The 27,352-nt window shown below is 34.4% G+C and overlaps 1 protein-coding gene across 3 annotated transcripts; it reads right to left on the bottom strand.

Moving 5' to 3' along the window:
- Positions 1 to 4,471: 4,471 nt before the first annotated feature.
- Positions 4,472 to 23,977, bottom strand: BNIP2 (BCL2 interacting protein 2). Of its 3 annotated transcripts, XM_073211931.1 has the most exons (12): positions 23,777 to 23,977; positions 16,947 to 17,053; positions 15,858 to 15,925; positions 15,187 to 15,363; positions 13,216 to 13,392; positions 10,589 to 10,691; positions 9,722 to 9,853; positions 8,499 to 8,585; positions 8,281 to 8,379; positions 7,521 to 7,556; positions 5,456 to 5,496; positions 4,472 to 4,961 (listed from the first exon to the last, which is right to left on the bottom strand). In XM_073211931.1, exons 2-11 carry the CDS (start codon positions 16,994 to 16,996, stop codon positions 5,487 to 5,489), a joined length of 939 nt encoding a protein of 312 aa, XP_073068032.1. In that variant the 5' UTR covers positions 16,997 to 17,053; positions 23,777 to 23,977; the 3' UTR covers positions 4,472 to 4,961; positions 5,456 to 5,486. The 3 variants fall into 3 exon arrangements, with proteins under 3 accessions (XP_073068032.1, XP_017523897.1, XP_017523906.1); XM_017668408.3 differs by lacking the exon at positions 5,456 to 5,496; XM_017668417.3 differs by lacking the exons at positions 5,456 to 5,496; positions 7,521 to 7,556.
- Positions 23,978 to 27,352: the final 3,375 nt, after the last annotated feature.

The raw sequence follows: 27,352 nt of genomic DNA on the forward strand, positions 1-27,352 counted from the left end.
GTTCTCATTTATGCCGTTCTCAGCCACTTAACTGATTTCACCAATGGATTCCCCCTAACTAAAATAACTAAACTATAAAATTAAAAGTTTGATTATAGTTGGGATGTTTAAAACTAAAGCAGGATGAACTCTTCACTCCTTAAAGAACAAGAAGCAGCACCTATAGAAGAGAAATAAAAGTAAAGCTCTAAAACTGTGAAAGACAAGATGACAGTGTAAAAATTTAATAGCGAAATGGGAGAATGTGATAAAATGAGTCAAAATCAAACTTTCCAATTAATTTATTTTAATTCATTAACGTTGCAAAAATACTATATGCAACAAATCCAGACATAGTTATTATATTCCTAATAAGTCAAGGGGAAATGGTAAATTATGACTAGTATTTCTTACAGGGACCACATAACGTCTTGCACACAGTCATCCAAACTGAATTTCGCACACTGTAAAATGAGAGCACTAGGCAACATTTGAATAGTCGTGAAATGACCACAGTACATTAACTGTGTCCAAATGGCAGTGTGTGAATTTAAGGTAATAAAAATATTTGAATTTTTGAAACATGTATCAAAGTGTTAGTGTCTAACAAACTCTGAATTGTGTTCTATGTGAATGATGCTCCAAATGCTGTGCAAATCAGTGGCCCTGAACACCACCAATATTTACCGGCTAGTTTTATGTAAATAAACTGTAAGGAACATGATTTACGAAGCCCATATACAATAAGTGCAGTGGAGTAGTTAATATTGTCCAAGTTCCTCTTTAGCCACACAGAATGTAAAAACACATAAAAAATTTTAAATGCAAATGTTTTAACTCCTTGTAGAATATCTTTTAAGAGACTCAGACACCAGAAGCAAACAGCTTAATATAACTCTTACTAACTTGAAGGCATTAAACCTTGTTCATCTAGTGTTCAATGTTATTAAGTGCTTTATGTGAGCTCTTCATAGCATTTTCAAAGTAGTTCTCAAAACATAAGAAATTAAGTACATCTATCACATATAGTTGCAACAAAGTAATAAATAGTTCTGTTCCAATTTTAGTGTCACTCCTTACTGTTCAACATATGACCTTACTTTCAGTTATCATTTAAAACTTTAAAGGAACGTTACATGGTTGGGACTCACCACTGATCTGATCCTAGTCCATTCAGATTCCTGAGACAGGAAGAGGCAGATAAAAGGCTCCCTAGGTAATTCTTCTGCACTACTAGAATACTGAGTAGACAATCTCCCACTTCCTTGCCAGCTGATCTTCCCATGCAAGTCTGTTTTGACTCTTTTTCCCAGCAATTATACAATTCCTGTTCACTATGACACGATAAACAGAATAGTTGGTCTAACATAAGTACTTTAATTCCTCTATTCCCATCTTTCTGAGATTTGTGATCTATATATAGGATGAGGATAAAACAGGCATAAAACAAAATGGAATGGGGCAGCAATTTCTATTTTCAGCCTCTTTCTTCCTCCCTTCTGTTTGAGCAATGTTAGCAATTTTCCACATACAACATAGGAAAAAATGTAGGATGAAACTACTGTCACCTTATATACACCCTTACCAATCTCATCAGGAAACCGGCCTTTTCTGCCCAAAATATCCCAATGATTACTTATCAACTGAAGAAATCTAAAAGGCCACTTCTGCATTAAATCAAACACTTCCAAATTCGTAAACACTCACATAAAAACAGCCAAACAGTAATGCCATATAGTCATTTTCAGGAAGTCTCTAACAAAAAAGCAGATTCCTTATTTTTTTAAACCCTGGAACTGCAGCTGAAGTAACTCTAGCTAGATACATGTACTCGTCAGTTAGCAAATACCAGCATTCAGTGCAGTCACCAAATAATGATGTCTACTTTGGAAGACTACATTAATGTTTACCAACCATGATATATGAGATATAACCTAGCCCTAAACTTTAATCTGAGCACTGTTAATTGCTGACCCTCTTTGTTGAAACATGCTTCTGTATGAAGAGACAAAGGAGAGGAAAATATGAATTCTCATTATAGGTATTATCAGCTTTTCCTCCCTCCGCTCCACAGTCTCCTTACATAATGTGTGTATAGCCTGCAGATTTTCCTGCTGGATACAAGAAATGGTACCAAAAGCTCCCATGCACAGCCCTTCCCTTAACAGAGACATGTTCAGTGGTACCTTAGATAACAGCTGACATCCCTATGTAGTTTTCTTTCTCTTACTTTCTTGTTTTGTTATCTTCCTTTACAATTACGCTTCTCGGCCGTACTTAGAATCCTATTTCTTTACCCCACCTCCCACATCCCGAGTTAAAGACTATTAGGCTTAAACTATGAAGTCAAGAGTCTTTTCTTGGTACTACTTGGGAATATGACTAACCAGGACACAATCGAATTACTTTATACAAGTAACCTGTGATTAAAAAGAGGCACTCAGAGCCCAAGTATAACAAAAAAGTGACAGAAGCATCAAATCAGTTGTTAGATTCATGACCGCAGCAGAAAGATAAAAATTATAAGCACTTTCACATCAACCAGTAATAGAAAATTAAATTGAATATGGGGAAAATGTCACATAGCTACAAATTACAAACTTAATAAGCCCCTTCCCTCTAACCTACTAGTTATGATCTTAAGTCTTACAGTTATGAAATATTTATTATGGGACATGTTCCTATACCAGCTTCTGTTAAGGTATAGGTTAGGGCACATATGTTTTAATCTAGTGATTCAAAGCACATCCTTTTCATTATATCCTAAGTGTTATAACTATTTCCTCTGACTTTTAATGTTCTAACAAAATATAGGCTACTTACTTCTACTTAAAAAAAAAATTAGGAAAATGAACCGCTTTTGCAATAAGTTACATCTTTTGTTAGGAAGAACGCTTGCAAAGGCAAAAGTCAACAAACACAATAAAGCATTGAAACTAAAGAATTGGGTACTTTATGTGGAAGAAACCACCTATTTAAAAAGCTCAGCCCATTGTGAGCAAGACAGACTTACAGATGAAAGACTGCTTAAAGAGCTCTACACATATAGACTCTAATCACAATTCAATTTAATATCCATAATCCCCATATGGTAAATTCAGAAGGAATGCCTAAGTTATTATAGTAAGTTTGCTTTTTCAACACAAAGTGTTTCTAAGATTTGAGGAAGCGATAATGGTTTTGGCTTTATTTGCTATAATGACATGAGTTCAGGATCTGCCTACAGCTGCTGGATCCAAGTGACTTCAGGAGGCTACTGGAGGAAATCTCATCCTGGGAATCCTCTAGCACCTTCCATAACTGCACTTAGGTTAATGACTGAGGAGGATAAAAGGTAAAGGAAAATTCTCTTTTGTAATAGAAACTTTATACTAAAAATGTCTTGCTCACAATAGTAAAAGCCATATGTGTATTCAGTGTGAATTCTCTTTTGTAATAGAAACTTTATACTAAAAATGTCAATAGTAAAAGCCATATGTGTATTCAGTGTAAGTTTAGCTCTCATCCACTTCAATTTTGCCACTCTGGGACGGTCTTGTAAATTACCTTATAGGACAGGCTGGAGTGTGGTATGACCCTCAAATTATGTATTCAACAATGCATATGAACCATACAAGTATATGACACAATATTAGACTAAATGTATATGAGCCACACAAGTATATGATACAATATTAGACCAATCTGTTGTATTAGGATGACTTTGTGGGTAATTAAGCTTTGTTTGAGGAATGAGTAAATTCTATTTTAATGTAGAGTCAAGATACTTACCAAATTAAACAAGGAGTTTATATGTTCATATCAAATGTGCCATGTAAAACAATGTAATCCAATGATGCTCTGAGACTTAACAAAATAACTTCCTTTACAGCACTGTAAAACGATTCAACAGAAAATGTGAACACAAACCATATCTGACTAGGTCAATACCTACCAAGTTCAAATAACTGACAGGGAGGTATATTCTGATGAGGTGCCCACACTGAGAACAGTTTAAAAAGCATCCTGTTTTCTATAGAAAAGTAGTGACAGTGAGTAACTCATCATACTCTCTAAATACTACCCTGCACTCACACAGATACAGGAGAGTGAAACCCTTACATAGCTTATTTCACATTAGTGAACAAACCTAAGATTTTTATAAAGCTCTGACTTTAGGCCAGAAGATAGAATGTCCCATATATATACATATACAAATAGCAATTATTAACTTCTTAAATACCCTAGTTTTAAAAATGGCTTTTTGACTTGTCTTTAAGCTTAAAAAGGAAGAAGTGTGCAACACACTTATATTTGTACTTCTGAAATAAGAAACAACATATGCTAAGTGGGAAAAAAGCATAGGATGGCACTAGTCTACTTAGACTATGTACATGACCTCTGGGCATTCGTGAGAACCAGTTTAACTGTTCCTCATCTTATGAGCAACTTTATTTTGGAAGCTACCCAGGAAATGTATTTAACCATTTACAAAAACAAAAGTTCTAACATGCACTTTACAAAATCATGGTCTTATTTACCTGCATATTCTTCCACAAGACAGGTAGGTATACATTAAACAATATTGCTCAAAAACATAAAAATATATATTATCTCTTTCCTTTACCATTTAGGTATATAAATATTTTACTGAAGATGCATCATTCAATAAACAAATGCAAAAACTGTTTTATATAAAGTATGGTTCTCTATTTAGCAATATAAAATATAAAATGATTACAATATAATTAGCTAGTAAGAGCTAAATTCATGAGTTTTGAAAACCAATACAGCAGTGAACAGTCCCTTATACAAAAGTCCATTAAGAAAATGCCAAATCAATTTTGTAACAGGTTACATAAAAATCAGAGCCAATAATGCAATACAAATGCAAAAAAGAGCACTGCTTCATCAGCACATTCTTCAGTCTTGTTTGGACTAGATGCCAAACTTACTGTTCACTTTTTGGTTCATCTTGTTTCCCATTAAGCTCTTGATCAACTCTGTTTAATGAAAAACAACATAGAAAATAAGACACTAGCAACTGCACCATTTTCTTTCTAAAAATAATGACTACTTTTAGGATAGCGTATTATTGTTAAAAACAAAGCTTTGCAAAGAAGCACAGTAAAAAGATTACCAAACATTTTCCCAACCAGAAAAGATAAATTTTAAAGACAAGAGGACACTGGCAAGAAATATGACTGTATACTTTACATATGAATGCACACATAAATTTTACAAAAAGTTCAAATTACAACAGGCATACAAAAATGTTGAACTGCAGCATGGCTGGGGCAGGGCTCTAAGTGATAAGAGAGGAGCTGACAGGAAGAACTCCCTTAAAAATGATTTTTGTTAGCTGAAATATTAAAATGCCAATAATGCCCCAATTGATCAATTAGTATTTTTTAAATTCAGTGATAAAAATTTACTAAAACCATATTATTCTCCAAAATGTACTGGTACACTTAGTATGTGAATGCCCTTCACTTACTTTGACAGTAAGAAACCACAGAACTTAGTAATCAGGAATATCTAGATGTGGATTAAAAATGCAACTGGATTAGTAGTGGGTTGTACAGAGATCATATTAAAATTTGGGCAAGAGGGAATTAAAGAATTATGTAATTATCACAATTACAGAAAACTCGTCAAAGATAATACAGTCTATTACTATTATATTTGTAGTAATTTGAATTACTGATGGAGGGTACTTAAAACAATTTGGTATGAAGATACTATGATCGCCTAAACATTAGTAAATCAAACCTAAAAGCTCTGGCCTGTGGTAAAGCCTGATTAACAACATTTAAAATATTTCTTATATTGGTATAAAAAAATCTGAAAGGTAGATATTCTTGACAAGGCATGCAATATACATCCAATCTTTCCAAGATCTGAAATATCCTTATCAACGAATTACACAATTACTTCATTTTTAAACTGCAAACATTTTAACAATCCTTATCTGCCTAGCCACACTTGAACTGACTTGTTTGAAAGAAACACCTAAAATATTTAAAAATGCTATACTTCCGACAGTTCCGTGTCCTCCTTATGACCAGTGCTCATTATAGAGACTTCACTTTAAGTAAGCTCCTCTACATGCAGCCTTTGTTAACTTTTGGTTTGAAAAACATGTCCCTCTATTTTTAAAACATAATGCTTTCATTTTAAAGCTATCAAAAAAATTTCTTTTTTTAAGGCTAAAGAAACTTTGTACAAAAATTAAGAAGTGCCTCGGAGAAATACATAATGATCTACTCAAGGTAAAACAAAAGTGAACAAAAATTAGGAAAAAAACCAAGATAAAACAGTTGTGGTAGGTTGCAAACACTACATTTAAATGAAAAGTACAGTTCTACTTTTTTGATGCCTAAATTACTTAACAGGTAATTAAACACTAAGAACTTTGTTAAAAGGCACAATTTTATCAGTAAAGGCATTCTGAAATCCATGAAGCAGCTGGCTTCAAAATATTCTATAATTACACATATTTTTAATTTCAGACAGTTGTCTGGCAAATGCACACCAATGGTGACAAAGGAATGAGAAATTAGCAAGAGTTAAAATCACTGTCCACATCCATGTAAAAATGTTTGTTAAACTGTAAAGTGCAATACAGAAATGTAAAGCTATGATTCTATCACGCGGTCAACTGAATTCTTGATCATTAACAGAGCCAAAATGTCTTTTCACAGTTAAGAATGTTCCAAATTCAGTACCTTACAATTTGCTCCTTAGAATGGTCAAAATTGGTAACTGCACATAAACCTTTCACCCTAATTCTTCAGACTTTAATAAACTGTTTTTGCTCATTTGTCAATATTTTTAAAATGTATTAATAAGTTAGATCTAAATCCCATGCTTTTCTAAATTACTATATGAAATGGTAACTATTTTATACCCTTGCCTTTCATCTTCTATGCCAAGACATTAATAGGTAATAGTTTGTTATGCTCAAAGCAGAAGTATTTAAAATTAAATTTAAGATGGAAAGCAGTGTTTAATTATTAAATAGTACATTGAACTTTTAGGTATTTTTCCACATGTAGAATTTGACTGGTTAGCAGGCCATTTAAGCAAATAAGGAAATCAATGTTGGTTAGCCAAAGAATATGTGCACTGCAAATATAATCAACCCCAGGGAAATTAATTGATTTCTTAAAAAAGTGCATAAATATTTCAAAAGCACAAGTTAGAGCTTTAATAAAGAATGTGGTGAAACAAAGTCTTAAACGTAAATGGTTTTTCAAATAGCATTTTTAGTAATTTCTCTGGTTTTAACCATCGGTTGTTTTTTATATCAGAAAGGAGGGAGGAGCGGCTGTGGCTGTTAATTCCTAATTAGCATTATACATGGTGATGAAACAGGGTGAATCCAGGCCATATTCAGCATCAGGAACTTTGGACTCACTCTGTATTTGGATTCTGGGGTATATTTATATTTACAAATGCTATTATCTTTGTCTACAAGCTAACCAACCAATAAGGAAGAGTTAGTCTGTGCAATGCAAATGGACTAGTCTAGATGCAACCCAGTCAAGGTGTGCATATACCTTTTTTGTTTCTTTTTTAACTTTTCTTCTTCATACCTTGGTAGGGAAGAGTTATTTCAGTAAATATAGATGTTATGAAGATGAACAAAAACTTGAAAAAAGGCACTAAAAATAAACTCATAAAGTCTGTAGGCAAATCAAAACTATTTAATACACTATGTAGCAAGTCAAAACCAACTTAAGAAATCTGGCTTTGACACATTAAACAGACGAAAACCTCAGATTAACAAAGAAACTTTTTTTCTGTATTACAGCACTATAATATTCAAGTATTTGTTAATACCCTTCTACCAAGTCCTTCAATGGAAGTAAGTAAATTTGATAAACACAACAAATTCCAGTCACTGGAAAGTATTAAGATTAGGCTGCTATAAATAGTATTTTATTTTTCTAGTAATATGACTATCTGATGTCATGATGAGCTTACTCAAATTTGGAGAGCAGCATGTTTAAGTTTGGAGAATGTTTATTAGTATATACCAACCGTGAAATTATCTTAAATTGCAACAAGTCTTCAACAATATAAATGAAACAACTAGAAATAATTCCTTTATTCCTTCAACTGCGAGCCTCATGAAAATGGTGATTAATGGGGAAAGTGTTGGAAAATGGCTTCTTCCCCTTTGTTTTTGTTACAAAAACAAGTTACAAAATATTTATAACGTATGAGTTGAGAAAGATTAAGTATTGAAAAATATTTACCTCTTGCACATCAAAATATAAAGATCCAATATAATTAAAGAAATAAAACAAAACATACTGTTTTATGCATTCTGGTATGCCAACATATTCCATAGGGACAAGTTCTGCTAGTTCTGCCAAGTTAAAGACGTATCTAATTTTTTGGCTGAATTTTGAGCTATGGAAGAAAATAAAAATAATTACCTTAATGTTTGTGACCAACAGAACTGACAAGAAATTCAAACAAGGAGTTTGTATTTTTGTTTTCTTAGAAGTCAATGGCTCTCAAAAAATTACCTAATAAAGGGTCTTGTAACAGCCAGAAGTGTTCTGATAAACCATGAGGGATGTACAATGATTAGAGATTTTAGATTTTTCCGTAACCTGGAGTTTAAAAAAAAAAACATTAAAAAGCTCTACAAATTCTAATGTTAGAAGTTAAGGCATCAATAAGTATGTGCATGGTTAAGCAAAAAACTAAATGAAAAACTCTTATCCAAGAGTTCTCACTTGGATGTGATATTCCTATAGACAAGAATATGCATTTTTGAATTCCAATGGTCCCTCATACTGCTATGAAATGAACTTTATTCATTTGGTTAAATTTATGTCACTGTATAACCTGTTATTAAACGTGTGATGGCATACATTCAGTTGTCTTCAGGACCCTGTCAACCAACAGTAGAGGATAATACTGAATATAGAAGTAAACTATTTTCATTTTGATACTAATTTCTTCATTATGATGAAAGGCACCGCGCAGGCAGAAGAGTAGCCATGGAGATCACCACAGGATCAGGCAACAGAAATCAGATCTAATGCATTCCTACAGTCTAAAATTTTAAATAAAAATTAAAGGCATCATCCTACATAACTTACAATGACTAAATAAAAGCTGCTGTTTTATCATACATATTTTACAATTAATAAAGTGATTAAGGATTTTATTTTTAAATCATAAGAACTACTCAGTGTCATGTTTAGGTATGAATGAAAAACCTATTAATGGGTCTGAGTTGATTAAACTAGTTCAAATTATCTATAGTCAAGCCAGACCAACTGTAAGTTTAAAGTTCCTTCCATTAGCATGGATGACTACTACCTCCCAGGAGAATACACTTCTAGAGCTTATTCCAAAGAAAGATGACCTAAGCATCTTAAGAAATATAAAATATGCTAAGCATTATAAACAAGGCAAAATTCAGAATGTAATAAAACAGGAAATGTAATAAGCCCTCCATCCTTTCCTAAAATGTAAATTATAAGAAAATGTGCAAGTAAGGAAAAAAGCCATTTTATAAGCTTGTTTAAGGAATTGAAGTTATTTTTTATAAAAATATCAAAGCTGACTTCCTTCATGACATTTAAAATAGTCTTGAGAAAATAGAAATTTGTTACAAAATTAACATAATTTAAGTGGACACATGGTGCCTTTAAAAGCGGCAATAGAAAATAAAACTTGATTTATAATGTCACTGTAAAAATTATTCAGCCTAGCTTTCAACTTGTACTTACAATACCTTCTATCAATTTGCTGATAGCATTTCCTGAGCCATCCCAGACTAGGCATTTTTCTTCGAGTTGTTGCACCATTTAAATAAACTATCATGTAGTTTTCTGCTACTAATAGTTCCAAAGTGCCAATAACATACCTGTAAAAACAAATTAAGTTTAAGTACTAAATATCACTTTGCAGAACAAAACTAGGTTATCCAAAGCATGCAACTCCCTTCTCTCTCCTTCAGTGAGAGCAATTAACATTTTAAAACTGCATTAGTTGGTATTATGATTATTTAAAGAAAAAAGAGTGCCTATCTTTTAGAAATACTTGGTGAAATGTTTCTAGAAGAAATGATACATGATGCCTGGGATTTGCTTCAAAATAAATTGAAGAGGGATATAAATTGTGGGAATGAAGTACAAATCAATAATTGTGGAAGTGGGTGATTGGTACATAAAGATTCAGCTTACTTCTACCTTTGTGTATGTTTGAAATTTTCCACAATAAAGTTTTAAAAAGCTGCACTAAGTTAATGACCATGGAAATACAACAGAACTGAATCAGCTCAGTTATATTTGGCTTCTTGGGAGCAAATGTGACTTTGCCATATGATTTTGAGATACAGTCACTCTTTACATTTAATGTGTTCTCAAATGTAAAATAAAGAAATTGGAACAGATAATCTGAAATATCCCTTTCATTTTTAAAATGACAATTTTTCTGTTGAGTGGAAAAATGGGATAGTTTCATAATGCCAAATAGTAAGGACTAAGAGACCCAGAACTGGGATATTTATCATTTTTACCCAACTAAAGTGTACTTCCTTAAATTAGAGATCTAATTAACTCAGAATTCTGTCCAAACCTTTTTGTGAAGATATACTTACTTAAAGAGATTGTCCATCAGGTATCTATAGTTAGGTTGACCACTTTCAGGCATAAAACAGACAGCAAACACAACAATGGCATTTAATCCATCCCCATAATATCCTGAAAAGGAAACCAAAGACAAAATCACCAGCATTTTACTCTGAAGATTTTTCAAAGGACATCTGTATGGTTGATAGATTATAGTGGTTTATCTTCTACAAATTTCTGATCAGAGTATTATTTTAAGCTTTATTTGCCTTATATAGAGATCTTTAAATCCTCTCTTCTCAAAAAGAGAATAATAAATTTTGAAGAGTAAATGGTGGGCATAAAAACCAGAAAGCCACTTAAACTGAAAGCTGGCCTTATTTTAGCAAGTAGACAAATACAGTTATATAATTAAAGCAGATACAACCTCTACAATAAAAATATTCCTGTGCAATTTATAGTTAAAGTGGGTGCTTTTTAAAAAAGTTTTACATTCAAAATGCCTACATTTGGTAGATACTACAGTACTAAAAACTAAGAAAAGATTACATTTCTGACATTAATTTTAAGTGAAGAAAAACAGTGCTAAAATGTGTGCTTCAGTTATAATCTCTAGATATTAAGCTGTATCCAGTAAAAAACCATTTTGCTTTAACTTTTCATTTCTATTATTTATAAACATGCACTGAAAAGGTTTGAACTATTTTAGGTACATTAAAATTTTTACTATTTTTCTTAATACCTGAGTCACAGAACATACTGTGATAATTCCATAGACTAAAATGGCCCTAATTATATTTCCCTAAGAAAAAGTGTTATTCCTGAGAGACATTAGGTTTAAACCATGAGGCAGGTTTCACAACTTGCTTCCTATGAACTAGCTGAATTAATGGGTGCCTGTGGACTTCCTGATCCAGTTTATCCTGTTTTCTTCATCTGAATAAGATTAAATTAGGTGGAATAATGTAACTGCAAATATTCAAGTGATTTGCTTTCAGATGAATTAAGACTATAGCAATAAGCAGTGAAGGCATTTGACAGAGAGTAAAGTAAGTGGAAATGACTGTACATGGAAAAAAAACCAATCTGCTTGGCCAAACTGGTCTCCTGTCCTGTGTTAGAAGGATTTCAGGTAATATAACGTGCTCTACAGAGTAAGTTGCGCTTTGACTGTCATTAATATTCTGGTACTATTTATATAGTGCCTGGATAAGCTTCTATACACAGCACAGACTGATATAATTGCACTTCATAGCTTTTCCTATAAGATTTGTAAATTTCTTAGGGAAAGGGATAAATCACATTGTAGCTGCTCCATAAAAATGTGAAATGAGTTAGTTCTCTGCTTTGTGGTAAAGCTAAGTGATTTGTTCAGGGTTTAAGGTAAGTTAAGAGCCACCTTTTAAAAAGCCAGTTCTTATATCGACAAAGACTTGTAGAAGAATGTACATGGCAGTTTTAATCATACTAGCCCAAACTTGAAACAGTTCACATCTCCATCAAAAGAAGAATGGATAAGCAAATTATGGTTTATCCATGCAATGGAATACCTCTCAGCAACAAAGGGAATAAACTACAGATACATACAACAACATGAATTAATCTCAAAAACATTAAGCTGAGCAAAAGGAAGTAGGTAAGTCTGTGTACTATGACTCTGGTTACATGAAATCCTGTTAACAGGTAAAACTGATCATGGGAGTAGACATTAGAATAGAAGTACTGGAGAGGGGGTATCCACTGAGAGGGAGTACTGGAGAATTTGAGGGGGGCAGTGAAAACATGCTGTGTCTAGTAGTGTAGAATACATGGGTATATATATATATATTTATACGGACACTTGTCAAAATTCACTGAGCCATACACTTAAGATTAGAGCATTTCTAAGTGAAATTAAGTCAGAAGAAAGATAAATACTATATGATATCACTTTTATGTGGGAGCTATAAAAGTTAAACTCATAGAAACAGAGACTAGAATGGTGGTTACCAAGGTCTGGTACAAACTTCCAGTTACAAGGTGAATAAATTCTGGGAATACAACATGGTGATTATAGTTAATAATGCTGTATTACATACTTGAAAAGTTACTAACAGTAGATTTTAAATGTTCTTACCACAAAAAAGGAATGGTAATTATGTGGCATAATGCAGGTATTAGCTAGCAGTATAATGGTAATCACTTTGCAATATATAACATAACAGATCAACATATTTTACCACATTAAACCTACACAATATTATATATAAATTATATCTCAATGAAGCTGGAAAAGAAAGAAATTTGCAAATGGCTACAAAAAAGCAGATAGAGATTTTAAAGATAGATTAAAAAAAGGGATTAGATCATTTTACTTATATAAACTATAAATGGATAAAAAGGGGACAAAGTAAAGTCCTAGTTTTAGGAGGCTAAGGGATAGGGGCAAGGAGATAGTTTTCACTGCACCTTCTTGTACCTTTTGAACATAATGTATGCACGTATGAATGACTTTTTAAATGCTGAGTTCATCCTTTTACTTCAAACCTGTTATGTTTCTAAAATAACCTAATTAACATACTTTCCAAATTATGTAGTATCTCAAGGGAGAGTTTCTTTAAGTAAATGGTTTCAGATATTGCATTAAAAAATCTGAACAATCCTCAGTAACTCTTACCTCCATGGCTGATAACTTTTTTATATGGTTCAATTGCTTTCATATCAACCCTGTGGTCTTGTTCTCCAATTCTGAACATTCGCCAGCGTCGTCCATCTTCTTTTTCCTCTGCTGCTGTGTATTCAGTAATTGAACCTTTTCTAATAATTTCAGTAGTTTTGGGTTTTGGAAGATCATCTGTGAAAATAAGAGGTTTTTGAATCAAACTGTTATTTATACAATAAAAATCAAATTACATGTTAACCACTTTACCATCTAATTAGATTGTTTAGAGAATTTTTTTATTGTATCTTCTGTGGATTTTAAATATTTCTTCTATAGTAGAAGAAAAGGCTTGCTCTTGATATTAAGGCATTTTATGTTTTTGGAAATCACGGTTCTTTAATTTTGATTGCACTGCCTAGTTCAAATAGCATCTAATTATAGTGCAATGTACATCCCTGTATCCAGAAAAGATACTACATACAGCCATCAAAATCTTACTATATTGGCTCTACAATGCCTTTCCAGGTTTTTTTTAACAACATTTTTACCACCATAGGCTAAATAATAAGTATCTGGGAGCCAATTGCTTTTTGTTGTTGTTGAGCACATAAATTATTCCCCAAACATTATAATACCAGATAGAAAGTGGTTAACGAGTCAATGATTATTCCTCATTTGATCAGTTTTATAAAGCAGGAACTTATTAATAATATTCTGAAGTGTACATGCAAAAGTCTATTTTAACTTGTCATTAACCAAAGCATAAGCACCAATGATTAGGTGTAATTTATATTTCAAGATCGCATTTTAGCTGATTTTTAAGAAATAATGATTTTCAAAATTTTAGTATCATAGTCTTACCAAAAGATGGGGGGAGGGGAAACCTACTGCATGTTAGTTGTTTCCAAGACAAAGCTGTTAACGGAAAATATCCTTCCAGGAAATGACTACAGCAGCATTAAAGAAAGGAGAGACAAAACACATAGGCAGAAAACTATTTCAGTATCTTTATAAAATATTGCTCATTACTGGACTGCTTACTGAACTGGTAAAATGGGAAAAAGGAAATGAACAGAAGATACAGCATATTAAGGACCTTAGTCTTTACTGCAGGAAAGATAACTAATGCTAAACACTGCTTTGAATTAAAAATCACTTTAAAGATGGGAATATATGCATACATATATATGTGTATATACATATATATATATATATATGTATATACACACACACACACACACATATAACTTATTAACAACTATATAAAGATACTGTTGACAGCAACTATCTAAGTAAAGAAAGTATGCAAAGCAAAACATATGCCAATTCCTGTGAATTCCAAACAACTAATGATAAGGAATATAAGGTTTGGGGTTAAGAGTATACATTAATTCAAGTTGGTTGTTTACAAAGTGCAGCACTTTCAGGCAAACCTACTTAAAAAAATCACCCTAAAACACCTCCCTCCAATGTAGTAACCACAATGTTGCTCATGTAATTGTATACTAATGATACCAAAAAAAACCCTACCTCCAGAACTCCCTCTCTGCAAACCCTTAACTACTTTTAGCACATTCCCTAAACTATATGTCTTTTCAAAGCTTTTTTTTCTTAGCTGATTGACTGAATTGAATAAAAGAACATGCCATAACTATCAAGTAGTATTTTGGAAGCAATATGAAAGGACATATTTAAGAGTATTAGGCAATTAAGAAAATAAAACCACCTGTGTAATCTACTATAAACAATTTTGAAAGCCATGAGAATATTTAGTGTTACCAGAATTTCATATCTGAGTAACAAATATCTAAACTTTAGAAAGAATAACATATTTCAACATCCCTTAATTACTGATTTTAATTGGTTTCATGATAAGTTTTAAGTTTTTTCAATTATCCTAATATGAGAATGTCACTGTAAAAACATGTATGTATATAAAGACAAACATTCATTAATAAAGGTCAGATAAACACAATGAACTTTTACCTTCCCATTCAAACTCATTACTGTTCTCTGACGGTGTGTCTAAGCCATCTAGGTCAATCTCCCCACTTTCATCCAAATCATCTGACAACACAGAGCCATCACTAGGATCCAGGGTCAGGCTAATGTCTGGAGCCATTAGTTTCTTTCTTACTTTATTTCCATTAACTTCTAGTGAGCCTGGAATGAGTGAACAAAGTGAAAGATATACTGAAGGAATGCTTAGATGCTCAGGTTGAATTTAAAAAAAAGTTTAACCATTTTACTCTTGAGAAAAGTAACATTAATTAAACATAACCCAAAGCACTAATTTAGAAACTTTTGATTCTAATCACCATTGCTTCTACTTCATGGCAAGATGATGTATCCCAGAAAGAATATGTCTTTTTTAATAATTAGAGGTAGACCTTATAGTCACCTCTTACTACTAAAAATGATCTCCTCTCTGGCCTTTTATTACAGAAACTTGCAAAAACTAATGGTATATTTTCGGAAAGTTACATTTCCAAAAATTTCCAAAGCATTTCAAAAAATGCTTTCCTAAACATTCAACTTACCCTTTGGCTCCCTACAATGGAATGAAAACAGTATTATTTTTTTCCTTGAAAAGAAATATGTTAAAAAATAGTACAAAGTCTATTATTTCAACAAAACTAAAAGTGTCAAATTCTTACCAGGCTGGCTCTCTGGTCCAGTTACAGCTAATATATCTGCTTCAATACTATCATCTTCTGGTAAAGGTCTAAAAGATATAGACATACTTTTTAACCCAGAAATTTAAAAAAAAAGTTTTTTGATGTTCAAATATCTATTAAAAATAGCTTATAGAAACAGTTATGTGGAACTGAATAAAGCAGTGTTTCTGAAGCTTTACTAATTTATAAGCCATTTTTAAAGAAAAAATTTTCAGGCTATCAGAGTTGATTTACATATTCTTATAAGTAACAACTAAAAGCAAATAAAAATTCCTTATGTAAATGCTGTTAAGTACAAGTAGAAAACAAATATAGAAACTATAAACAACCTACAAAGCAAACATAATTAAAATGCACAAATTTAATGTGGTGTATAAGGAAGGTAAATTATCCCTCACAATGGTAATATAGTTATGATGACTAAAATTCTTTGGACCTCAGCATTTCTGTATTACTATTATCATCATGTGCTATGCAATGACTCAGTACTCTCACCAGCTGTCCACATTCCAGGTGCTGAGGGGCATTCCTGAGCACTCTGATGGTCTTCTGACCATGGTAGCATGGGAGCATCATTTAAATACAAGTCCCGCCTTTGCTCTTTTTCTTAAGTCAACTATGCCAACAAAATTGTAAATATATATGCAAATATGTCAGGGTAGCTGGCCAGATGATCTAGAAATCCTTGCTTATTCATTCAATAAGATTTTTTTCTTAAAAGCACAAAATTTTAACAATCTTTACACATAAAGGTCCCTTTCTCCCAGGAACCCCTCAGACTCTAGTTTTAAGAAATAGCACATTAAAACACTGTAACAGCAAAAATTGTGAAACTTAAATGTTCAAATCAAAATGAAAGATTACAGAAGATCAAGCATATATTTGGTTGGAGAGTAAGATACAAGATAATTAGTCTAGCTGTTGGAAAGGAACTTTGATATCCTAGTATCAAATGAATACCTTGCAATACTGGGTTCTTTTAAAAAGCCCAATATAATAAGTGACACCTTGATAAAGAAATTTTGATGTTTTGTTTTAAATTTGTTTTCATTTAAAAGTATTGCTCACATTGGAAAATCTTCATCTTGCCATTCTTCCTTAAGTTCCACACCTTCCATCCTCAGTTTAGACTCAATGTCAACTACCAACTGCTGATAATCCAAAGAGCCAATGTCCTATGTAAAGAGAAAAATTTATAACAACTTACTTTCTATGTTACTTCTTATCTGCTGAAAGGTACTGATCTTATACCTTAGTTCACACCTCCACACTGGTCATGAAATCAGTTTACTGAGTTGCAACTACCACTTTTTTTTTAAAGAATTGTAAAAAAAAACAGTACAGTTGACTCTTGAACAACATAGGTTTGAACTGTGTGGGTTCACTTATAAGCAGATTTGTTTTCAATACAGTACAATAAATGTTTTGTTTTATGATTTTAACATTTTCTTTCCTCTAACTTACTTTATTATAGGGAGACAATATATAAAACATACAATATACAAAATGCTTTAATCTACTGTTTATGTTACAGGTATGGCTTCCAGTTAACAGTAGACTATTAGTAGTTAAGTTTTTGGGAAGTGAAAAGTTATATGCAGGTTTTGACTGCACAGGGGTCAGGCACCTGTAAACCCTGTGTTATTCAAAGGTAAACTATACATACATTCTCAGTAAAGTTAAGTACTATTTGTAGGAAGGGTATTTTGCAATTGAAAGTATGTTTTTATTTGCATATATGCTTGTGTTTCCCAAGTTGTGATTTTAAATTTGTTATTGCTAATTATGTAGAACAATTTGGGAGGGGTGTATATTAGGAATACAAGCAAATAAATATATTCTCTACTCTAGACCCATAATTAAATATTCTGTCCTCTGGACAGAGGTTGATCCTAGAAATTGACTAGTAAATAGTATTTATACTATCAAGCTTCAGCACAGGCAAATGGTGTACTTTTGTTTCCTTCTCTACAGTTTCAGAGCCACAATTCCTAAGCCATTTAAAAAAGGCTATACAGCAATTGTCCAGTAAATGAATTATGCTACTTTGATTTACTTCATATCTATATCAGGCTTTCCTCATAAAGTTCAGCATTAAGTGTTCAGACACTGACCTTAGTGAATACTTCTATTAATGAAACTACATGTTTTAACTTAGGCTATAAATTTCAGTTGTTCCAAGGAAGGGTGTGGATGACAATATCCTCATTTTAGAAAATGAAGAATCTAGAAATCGGTTTGGTTGATGGGATAAGAAAGAGAGGTTTTTTTTAAAATACTTTTTAAGAAGTCATGAAAAATCAACCTGTTAACAATGTAACAAAAATTGTGACAACTTTAGGGGGCAAGAGGTATAAATGAATATTTAGCTTGCTTACATTACAGTAAGTTAATAGACGACTTACGTTATTTTTTTGAAAAGCAGTTAAAACATATTTCTTAAGAAAGTATCACTAGATGTCACTGGATGCATTAAAATCTAAAAGTTACAAGTTGTTGACCCCAGTAGAAGAAGAAAGAGGGTGGGATGGGGAGAATGACTAATGCTTTTCACATTAAATCCTTCTCAACTATTTGATTTTAAAATCCTGCATGTATAAGTTTTGGAAATACTTATTAAATCAAACAAATGGTATCAGTCATTCACATTTACTTCAGCTAGTCTTCTAAAGACATGGTCTTGTTTTATGGTTGCCTTATCTGCTATGTTATTATATTCAAAAGATGCACTAAGTTGTACAAAAAAAGCATTAATGTTCTAGAACAACAAAATCACATTGGAACTTTTCAAATTTATTAGATTTCACAAGGTAAACTAAATTCGTATCTCTCCCCAAACTGGAAAGCTCTCTTCCCAGTTTGTATTCTCTTATACCCAAAAGGTTTCAAACATTCTCAAAAGGTTTAAACTTATGAGCACCCACTTACATAAGCACAGAATAAATGGCAAATGCTGTCTTTTCCTCACAAACATGTTTGCTTTGAAAAGTCAGTTAATTGGTATGTAGGAGTAAGGTATTTTTAATTATCTGGAAAAACACAAGCTAGACAATGTAGAGAAATTAATGGAAAACACACTTAAAATACAATAATCTTGACTTATTTAACACCTCTGTTTCTAATACATAGTCTATATTTTTAAGTAATTAACAAACATCTTCAGTGATCACTCCACAGACTCTTCTCTGGCAGCAACTCTTCCTCTCTATAGAGTGGAAAAAAAAAAAGGAGATACTTACCTTGACAAACATCTTCTATTTAGAACACAGAACTAGTAGAAAAGATCCCAAAATTATGGCCAACAAACCCAGCTGCTGATTCCTTATTACTCTAGAATTGATGCTCATGTGAAACTGATACATTCTGCTATTGCAGGTTGAGAACTAAATCTGTTTCAAATTTTTTAATTCACCATACCTTGGTGTTTTCTCAAGTCTTTGCTATTCACTCTAAAGTGAACTAACATATTTTCCTAAATTCAATAATCAGAAAAGCTTTCCATTATTTTGTCTCACCTTTATACTGAGTGTTGTAGAAACCCAGGATGTTCTGGGTGTCTTTTTCAAATATCCTACATTCTCAGAAAGTATTTAAAATTAAAAAAATAGAAGCAGTGACTGAAAGTTGCTACTATTCTATTGCCAACATCTCACACAGGGCTTGGGACATTACAGGCCTGTAAACATCAGTTAAACAAATCAATATTTAATTGTACAGTATGACACTAGATAGCAAACCTTTGTTTCACTCAACCTCTTAAGGCTTATTTTTCTTATTAAGCTACATAAATGGACTTCCTGTTAGTTTTATCCCCAAAAAGTATAATGAAAATATTTGGGGCAACCTATATGCATGCAATATTAACTTCTCTTGGTAAAATTATTGCTTATCTGTAAGAAAAAATGTATATCTGGTAAAATTCTAGAAGACAAACCATGTCATTTAGCTGCTTTACCACTTGAGTAAGTCTATCAATTGAAAAATAGCTCCTTTAAACACAGACGGCCTACCCAAGTCCTTTGGCTCTCTAGCTTAATTCACTCAATTTTTACTTTAATATCATATTGAATCATGTGATGTTATTACACCACAGTATGTGGACATGGATATTTAGTTTGAGGACAATGAATTAAGCTAGTTAAACAAAACCTAGCAGGAAAAATTAAGTTTGATTCAGTTTTGACCATTTCATTACGGATTTTAAGGGGAAAAGTACACTAGGTAGATAAAAATTTTAAACAATTGAGAGTACTGTTCTTGGAAGCACTTTATCAGCAGCAGCTGTAAGAACAGGAAACAAACAAGAAAGGAGCAGTATAAGCACAACCACTTTGGAGGAAATCAGGATAGTGCTGACTCACAAGTAAACTGGCTGTTTCCCATTTTTTGTTCATAGATTAGGTACATTAGAATGGGGAAATAACACTTTAAGATGTTACTTGTTAAAATAGCTTAATGCAACAGGAATAACCTGATTTCTCAACAGACGTGTTGTGGTGGCACATCATTACTTATGTTAGTTATCGGTGGAGGACATAGAATCAATTCTAAACAGTCACTTATCTCAGCGAGGTTAAAAATCAAGGAGAACGGATCTCCTGACATAACTTCAGAAGGGAGGTGTGGTGATAAATTCAACCAAGATAAGAAGGGGATTTCCCCATGCAGCTTAGCAATATAAGCAAAAATTAGGATCATATTTAGGACTGTCTGAATTATACTTACAACCTCTCTTTATTTATATATATTTAAATAACTAACAACTTTACAGGACAACTTTACTATTATGTAGTCAATGCTGCTACAGGAGTAGGTGCTAGTAACCACTACCCATGCTGAAATCAATTACAGTTGGCAGAAGGAAATGCCCAGGCAAGGCTTTCATTTCTCTATTTAAACAAAAGGGCTTCATCCTAAACATTTATGACGACTTTTTTTTATTAGGTTGGCAACACTGGCAGCGCTACAGTAAAATACTTCAGGCCAGCCTATATGTTTATGAAGAGTACCAGAACAGCTCCAGAGAAATCCTTATGCTTGCCTGTGTTGTTTCCTTCAGAGCAGGGTTGTGCAGGTTTTTAAGAATGAAATGACACAACGAGACTTACACTTGTTAGAATGGCTATTACCAAACATACAAGAAATAACAGGCACTGGCAAGGAGGTGGAAAATAGGAAATCCTCATGCGCTGTTGGTGGTAATGTAAACTGGTGTGGCCCCTATGGAAAATACTACGGAGATTCCTCAAAAAATTAAAAATACAACTACCATACATATGATCCAGCAATTCCACTTCTGGGTATTTACCTAAAGAAAATGACATCACTATCTCAAAAAAATATATGCACCCTCACACTCATTGCAGCATTATTTACAATAGCCAAGATATGGAGGCAATCTTAAGTGTCCATTCATGGATGAAAGGATTAAGAAAACGTGATGTATACACACAGTGGAATATTTACTCAGCTATAACAAAGAATGAAATCTTGCCATTTGTGACGATATGGATGGACCTTGACATCTTTATGTTAAGTGAAATAAGTCAGTCAGACAAAGACAAATACCATTATGATCTCACTTGTATGTGGAATCTTAAAAACAAAAAACCCCAAGCTCATAGGTACAGAGAACAGACTGCTGGTTGCCACAGGCAGTGGCAGTGAAATAAGAGGGAAGTCAAAAGGTACAAACTTCCACTTGTAAAATAAGTTCTAGGGATGTAATATATGGCATGGTGACTACAGTTAATAATACTATAGTACATATTTGAAAATTGCTAAGAGAATAAATGTTTGAAGTTCTCATCACAAGAGAAAAATCTGTTAACAATATGTGGTGATGAATGTTGACTTGTGGTGATCATTTTGCAATATATACATATATTGAATCATTATGTTGTACATTTGAAACAAGTATGTCATACATCAGTTATGCCTCAATTTAAAAAAGAATGAAATGACATACTCTATCAGAAATTTTAACATAAAATTCAAGAGAAATTACAAATGGTGCTGACTTCTCTCAAAATTATGAAAACAAAGCAAAGGATAGCTATGCTACCTATAAAAGGTAGAGTTACTATCAGTATGCAGAACATACTGGAGAAGCTCTGAGACCTTTGTAAAGATTAAAGTCTAATAACTGATCTCTAACACTTTAGTATAGAGTTACAAATGTTTGTTGTAACAAAATTATAATTTTGGATCATTACCATCATATTATACTACTATTCTGCTTTATAGGATGTAAGTTTAAAAGACATCTTTTAATTCGCTGACAGCCAAGGTGATTTTATCAGATCGCTAGATATACTTCATTTCTTAGATGCCTTCCTCCATTGCTGCTCCTTTTACCAGCATCACTCCAAATGGAGTAACAGGTGTGTAGCTCATTGTGTCATTTCATTCTTAAAAGCCTACATGACCCTGCTCTAAAGGTTTTTCCGGAGGTGTTTTGGTGATCTTCATAAACATACAGGCTGGCCTAAAGTATCTGCCCCTAGAGCTGCCAACCTTGTAAAAAAAGAGAACTCTTTCCCAAAGAATGCTTTTCATATTAACCACTTGTACACTAACCATCTCATGTTCCAACCAAGAATTTTGTGAGGTCTAGAATATGGGTGTTACCTCCATTTTATCATATGAGGCAAATGACGCTACATTCTGGTTCCCAGACACAGACTGTTTCTAATACAGCACACTGCCTCCAGTTCCCTGGCAACTTGATACAGAGTAAGCCTGTATAATACCAGATTTGCTTAGCCTCAAAGGTCCTGTAATGGCTAAAGTCTACAATAGCCTGACTTAGGTGATCTAGTTCAAGTTCTGTGTTCGCAGAAGTGGATCTGTCAACTGGCTGTCTGAGTCCTACAATATTAGGTTGCAACAGAGGAAATTCTGAAGACTAAGCAGGGACTTTAGAGAAAATGTAAAATGTCAAGAATTAAGATGTGCAAACTCATCAAGAAAATAGTCTGCAGGGTAACTAAACTGGGTACATAATTTTGAGGAACATTCCTTCACAAATTGCAGCAATTCTAATAAAATTTGAGAGAAAGAACACATTCAATTTTTTAAAAGTTATTAAGTTTTTGGAAAAAAAGGATCCTATCAAAACAGGTGATGATGAAAAAAAGCAACATTAAAATCCAATCACACACTTCACTCAACTAACTACATGGAAGGTGCTAGGACGACCTGAATGAACGCGACAGAAACTATGCCCCTAACTCCCGGAACAGGCACACAAGGGAAGTTTCAAAACAACTTAATAAAACCAAATACATTTCTTATTTAACATGGGTCGATCTGTATCTCCAGTGGCATCAGATGCATCCAGGTAATTCAAACCATTTCTGCCAGGTATTTAAGCAGACAGACTGCAGTGTCTGAATCCAGGCCGCAGCTTGGCTTTTTTGCAACTTGGCAAAGTCTATTAAAGCTCTCATTACGAATGCATCTTCCCTGTCTATTCCCCGAGGGTATGAGGCACTTCAAACGTCCAAGTTTCTTTGTTCTGCATCAGGACGGACGCTGCCATAAACGCGAAACCAACGTTGTGGCCCAGTCACCGCACCCAGACCGGGGTGTGTGCAGGGGGGCGAAGAGGGGCCGGTTCCACCCCGAGCACAACCATCACAGACGGGAAAGGGGAAGGGGCGGAGTACAGAGGCAAGGATGGCAAATACGAACGGGAGCCAAGCCAAGGGCGGGGGCCTAAACTAGGCGGGGATCTCGCAAGCGCCGGCCGGGCAGGTTCTGCGGCGCCCCCTACACGGATGAGCGTCCGGGCTTCCTCCCTCGGGCCGGCCGGGGGCCCGCGACCCTCCGACGTCCGCCCCGGGCCTGCCCCCAGCCCAGACCCAGAGAGCCCGGCGTTGCCGAGCAACACTCACCCCGGAGGAACCCTTGGCCTCCTCGTCGTCTTCGCCCCTCCAGGTTGGCGATGTGGGGCTGACGGCCAGGTCGTAGAAAGTAGCGCCGAGCGGAGCCCGCTCCCCTCGGACGGCGGTGGAGACCCAGGCCCAGGACCCCGGTTACAGCGGCAGCGACAGCGGCAGACAGCCGCAGCAGGTGACCCGGATGCACAGGGCTGCCTCGGCGGAAGTGACAACAGGCCGAGTTTCCCAGGCGCGGCAGCGGGCGGGGGCGGGGCGGAGGCGTGGCATTTTATTGACACTCCCGAGTCCCTTCCCTCTTTCCTCCAGCCGGCGGGGGCCGGAGGCTCGCGCATGCGCGCGAGGGCCGGCCAGTGTTCGTGGCTGGCGGGGCGCGTCGACCTCCTCATCCGCGGCCTTTCCGAGGCCGCAGGTGCTTCCACTCCCTCCGCTTCGGACGCTGCCCTCGAGTCTCCAAGAGCCATTTTTACGTTCTTTGTGTTGGTTTCATTCATCATTACAATAATTGTGTATTATAAAATGCATGAAAAGAGGGTAACAAAAATACCCGAGGCCTCAATTTGGGGGGCTAAACTGAGAAGAATCCTGGGTTTCTTGATGGTGAATAGCTAGCTCTTCAGCAGTGCTTCTCAAACGAGGGAACGAACGATCAACCTACTATTTTTTAAAATTTCCAATAAGTTGTGGACTATGCTTGGTAAGATAGAATGAAAATACTAGAAACGTTTTATCATTAGAGTCAACAGCCATAAAATTACCAGAACATTGCAATAAAGATTTGTGAACTGTTACTCCTAATTTCTCGACTTGTCTCACCATGGACCAGTAACAGTTTTCTGAAGGGCCCGGTTCTGTGGACCACACTTTGAGTAGCAATGCTGCCCTACAACTTAAAGGAACTGAGATTAGTTTGGAGAACGCAGTAATTCCTCTAAGAATTCTCATCCACTCAATTCATACAAAAGCCCAGCAGTCAATTATTTAGCTAATGCATTCGGGAATGGTAGGGCTTGAAAAACTCAAAATTTTAACAATTGACCCCAAATGCAGCTCCCAGAGGTGACATTGCTTTGGCAACATTTATTCAGTGTTGTCAAGGGGTTAAACTCTGTGTCTCATTTATAAAATAGGGAAAAAGTAGAAAACTTTTGTGAGGTAAAGTCACGTATGTGTATTAAAACAGTGCTTGGTATATTGTAATCAGATGTGCGTTTGGTATTGTTTTCCCCCCAGTCTAACACTTTTGTTAAATAGCTGGCAGAGAAAACAAAACTAATCAACTGATAAATTGAGCTTTAGCTAAACAACTTCTTGGGCCATGTTCCCATAAACAATTTTACATTCACTTACAGATTTTTCATAGTTCCGTCTTTTGCTTATTTCAGTCCTGCAATGAGTAGTATTCCCCACAGGGTGGCAGAATATCATTTGAAATCATATACAGTTATGTGATTGTGTAATCTTTAGTTTCTTTTTCATATCAGTAAATTTATTAAGTTGGATCAGTGGTTGCTTTGGGTTTGAATAAACCATTCTACTATTTGTCTTTTTATCCCCGTTTCATGAATTATCTGTACGTTAAAACATTAAAATACTACAGGAAAGGCAAAACATTAAAAACTACAGATCAGGCAAAAAAAGTCACTATTAATTCATTATGTATATCCTTTTAAGATTTTTGTACACATATAACAATATAATAGCACATATATGTTTCTATAAAATGGAATAATGTACCTAATTGCTTATGATCTAATTTTTTTCATTAAAAATATCATGAACTCCTTTTCAGGTCAATAAGTATGTTCTGACATCATCATTTTTATTATGGATAATTTATGTACTAACAATACCTTATTGAACATTTAGGTTGCTCCATTTTTTTTTGTAGTTAAGAACCACACTGCAAAGATTGTCCAAAATGTCAGAAACACAGGACTTACTTTCAAATAAAATACTAGTTTTGTTTTCAAATAATACACTCAATGTATTTTCCTTAAATTTTTAGGTGAAGTACCTCTGAACAATGGGTCCAACTGTTAATCTGGAAAAGTGTGACAAAGACACTGTTTTCCCTGTGTTCCCAGACTTTTTGGACAATCTTCAGTGTATTTTTACAATCACTCGTTTCTTTTATGTATCTCCTTGAATAGGCAGATATTTAGATTCTTAAAAATTGGAAAATAATTCAGAGGGGGGCAAAAGTGTGGTTTGCAGACCCTAAATAGAAGCTATCATTTGGAAAAAGATACATTAGCTCAGAGCCACCATCAATTTTTCCTTTGTGGTTTCTGGCTTTTGAGTGATATTTTTAAAAAAAATTTCTTATTAAGCTATTATTGATATATACTCTTATGAAGGTTTCACATGAAAAAACAATGTAGTTACTACATTTACGCATATTTTCAAGTCCCCACCCATACTCCAATGTAGTCACCATCCATCAGTGTAGTAAGATGCCACAGATTCACTATTTGTCTTCTCTGTGCTGCACTGTTATCCCAGTGATCCCCCATACCATGTGTACTAAACATAATACTCCTCAATCCCCTTCTCCCTCCCTCCTCACCCACCCTCCCACATCCCTTCCCTTTGGTAACCACTAGTCCCTTCTTGGAGTCTCTAAGTCTGCTGCTATTTTGTTCCTTCAGTTTTGCTTCGTTGTTATACTCCACAAATGAGGGAAATCATTTGGCACTTGTCTTTCCCCGCCTGGCTTATTTCACTGAGCATAATACCCTCTAGCTCCATCCATGTTGCAAATGGTAGGATTTGTTTTTCTCTTATGGCTGAATAATATTCCATTGTGTATATGTACCACCTCTTTATCCATTCATCTACTGATGGACACTTAGGTTGTTTCCATATCTTGGCTATTGTAAATAGTGCTGCAATAAACATAGGGGTGCATATGTCTTTTTGAATCTGAGAAGTTGTATTCTTTGGGTAAATTCCAAGGAGTGGGATTCCTGGGTCAAATGGTATTTCTATTTTTAGTTTTTTGAGGAACCTCCATATTGCTTTCCACAATGGTTGAAGTAGCTTACATTCTCACCAGCAGTGTAGGAGGGTTCCCCTTTCTCCACATCCTCGCCAGCATTTGTTGTACTTAGTCTTTTCGATGCTGGCCATCCTTACTGGTGTGAGGTGATATCTCATTGTGGTTTTTGAGTTATGTTTAAACAGGCCCTCCTCACTCTAAAATTATACAAGTAGTCATAATTATTTATAATTTCATCTTTTTAAAAATAGGAACATTAAATCCAATTGGAATTTTCTGTATATGCTTATGATATGAGACAGAGACTATGATTTTACTGAACTGGTGAAACAGTTTACCTAACATTTATTGAATAATCCAGTAATTCTTGAACTTGACTAGGATACAATCAAATTAATGTTTACCTTCAAAGTTGTTATCTTAGGTTATCCACTTCCTTCAAGTCTCTATTCACAAATCTTTTGACAAACCTTTGTATCTATTTACTCTAATCACAAACTACCATTGGGCAAACCTTGATTAAGTAGTATTATGAGTCAAGACTGTTGGGCTCTGAGGGTACAGATGAAAAG

This window comes from Manis javanica, chromosome 8 (genome assembly GCF_040802235.1).
Source record: "Manis javanica isolate MJ-LG chromosome 8, MJ_LKY, whole genome shotgun sequence".
NCBI lineage: Eukaryota > Metazoa > Chordata > Mammalia > Pholidota > Manidae > Manis > Manis javanica.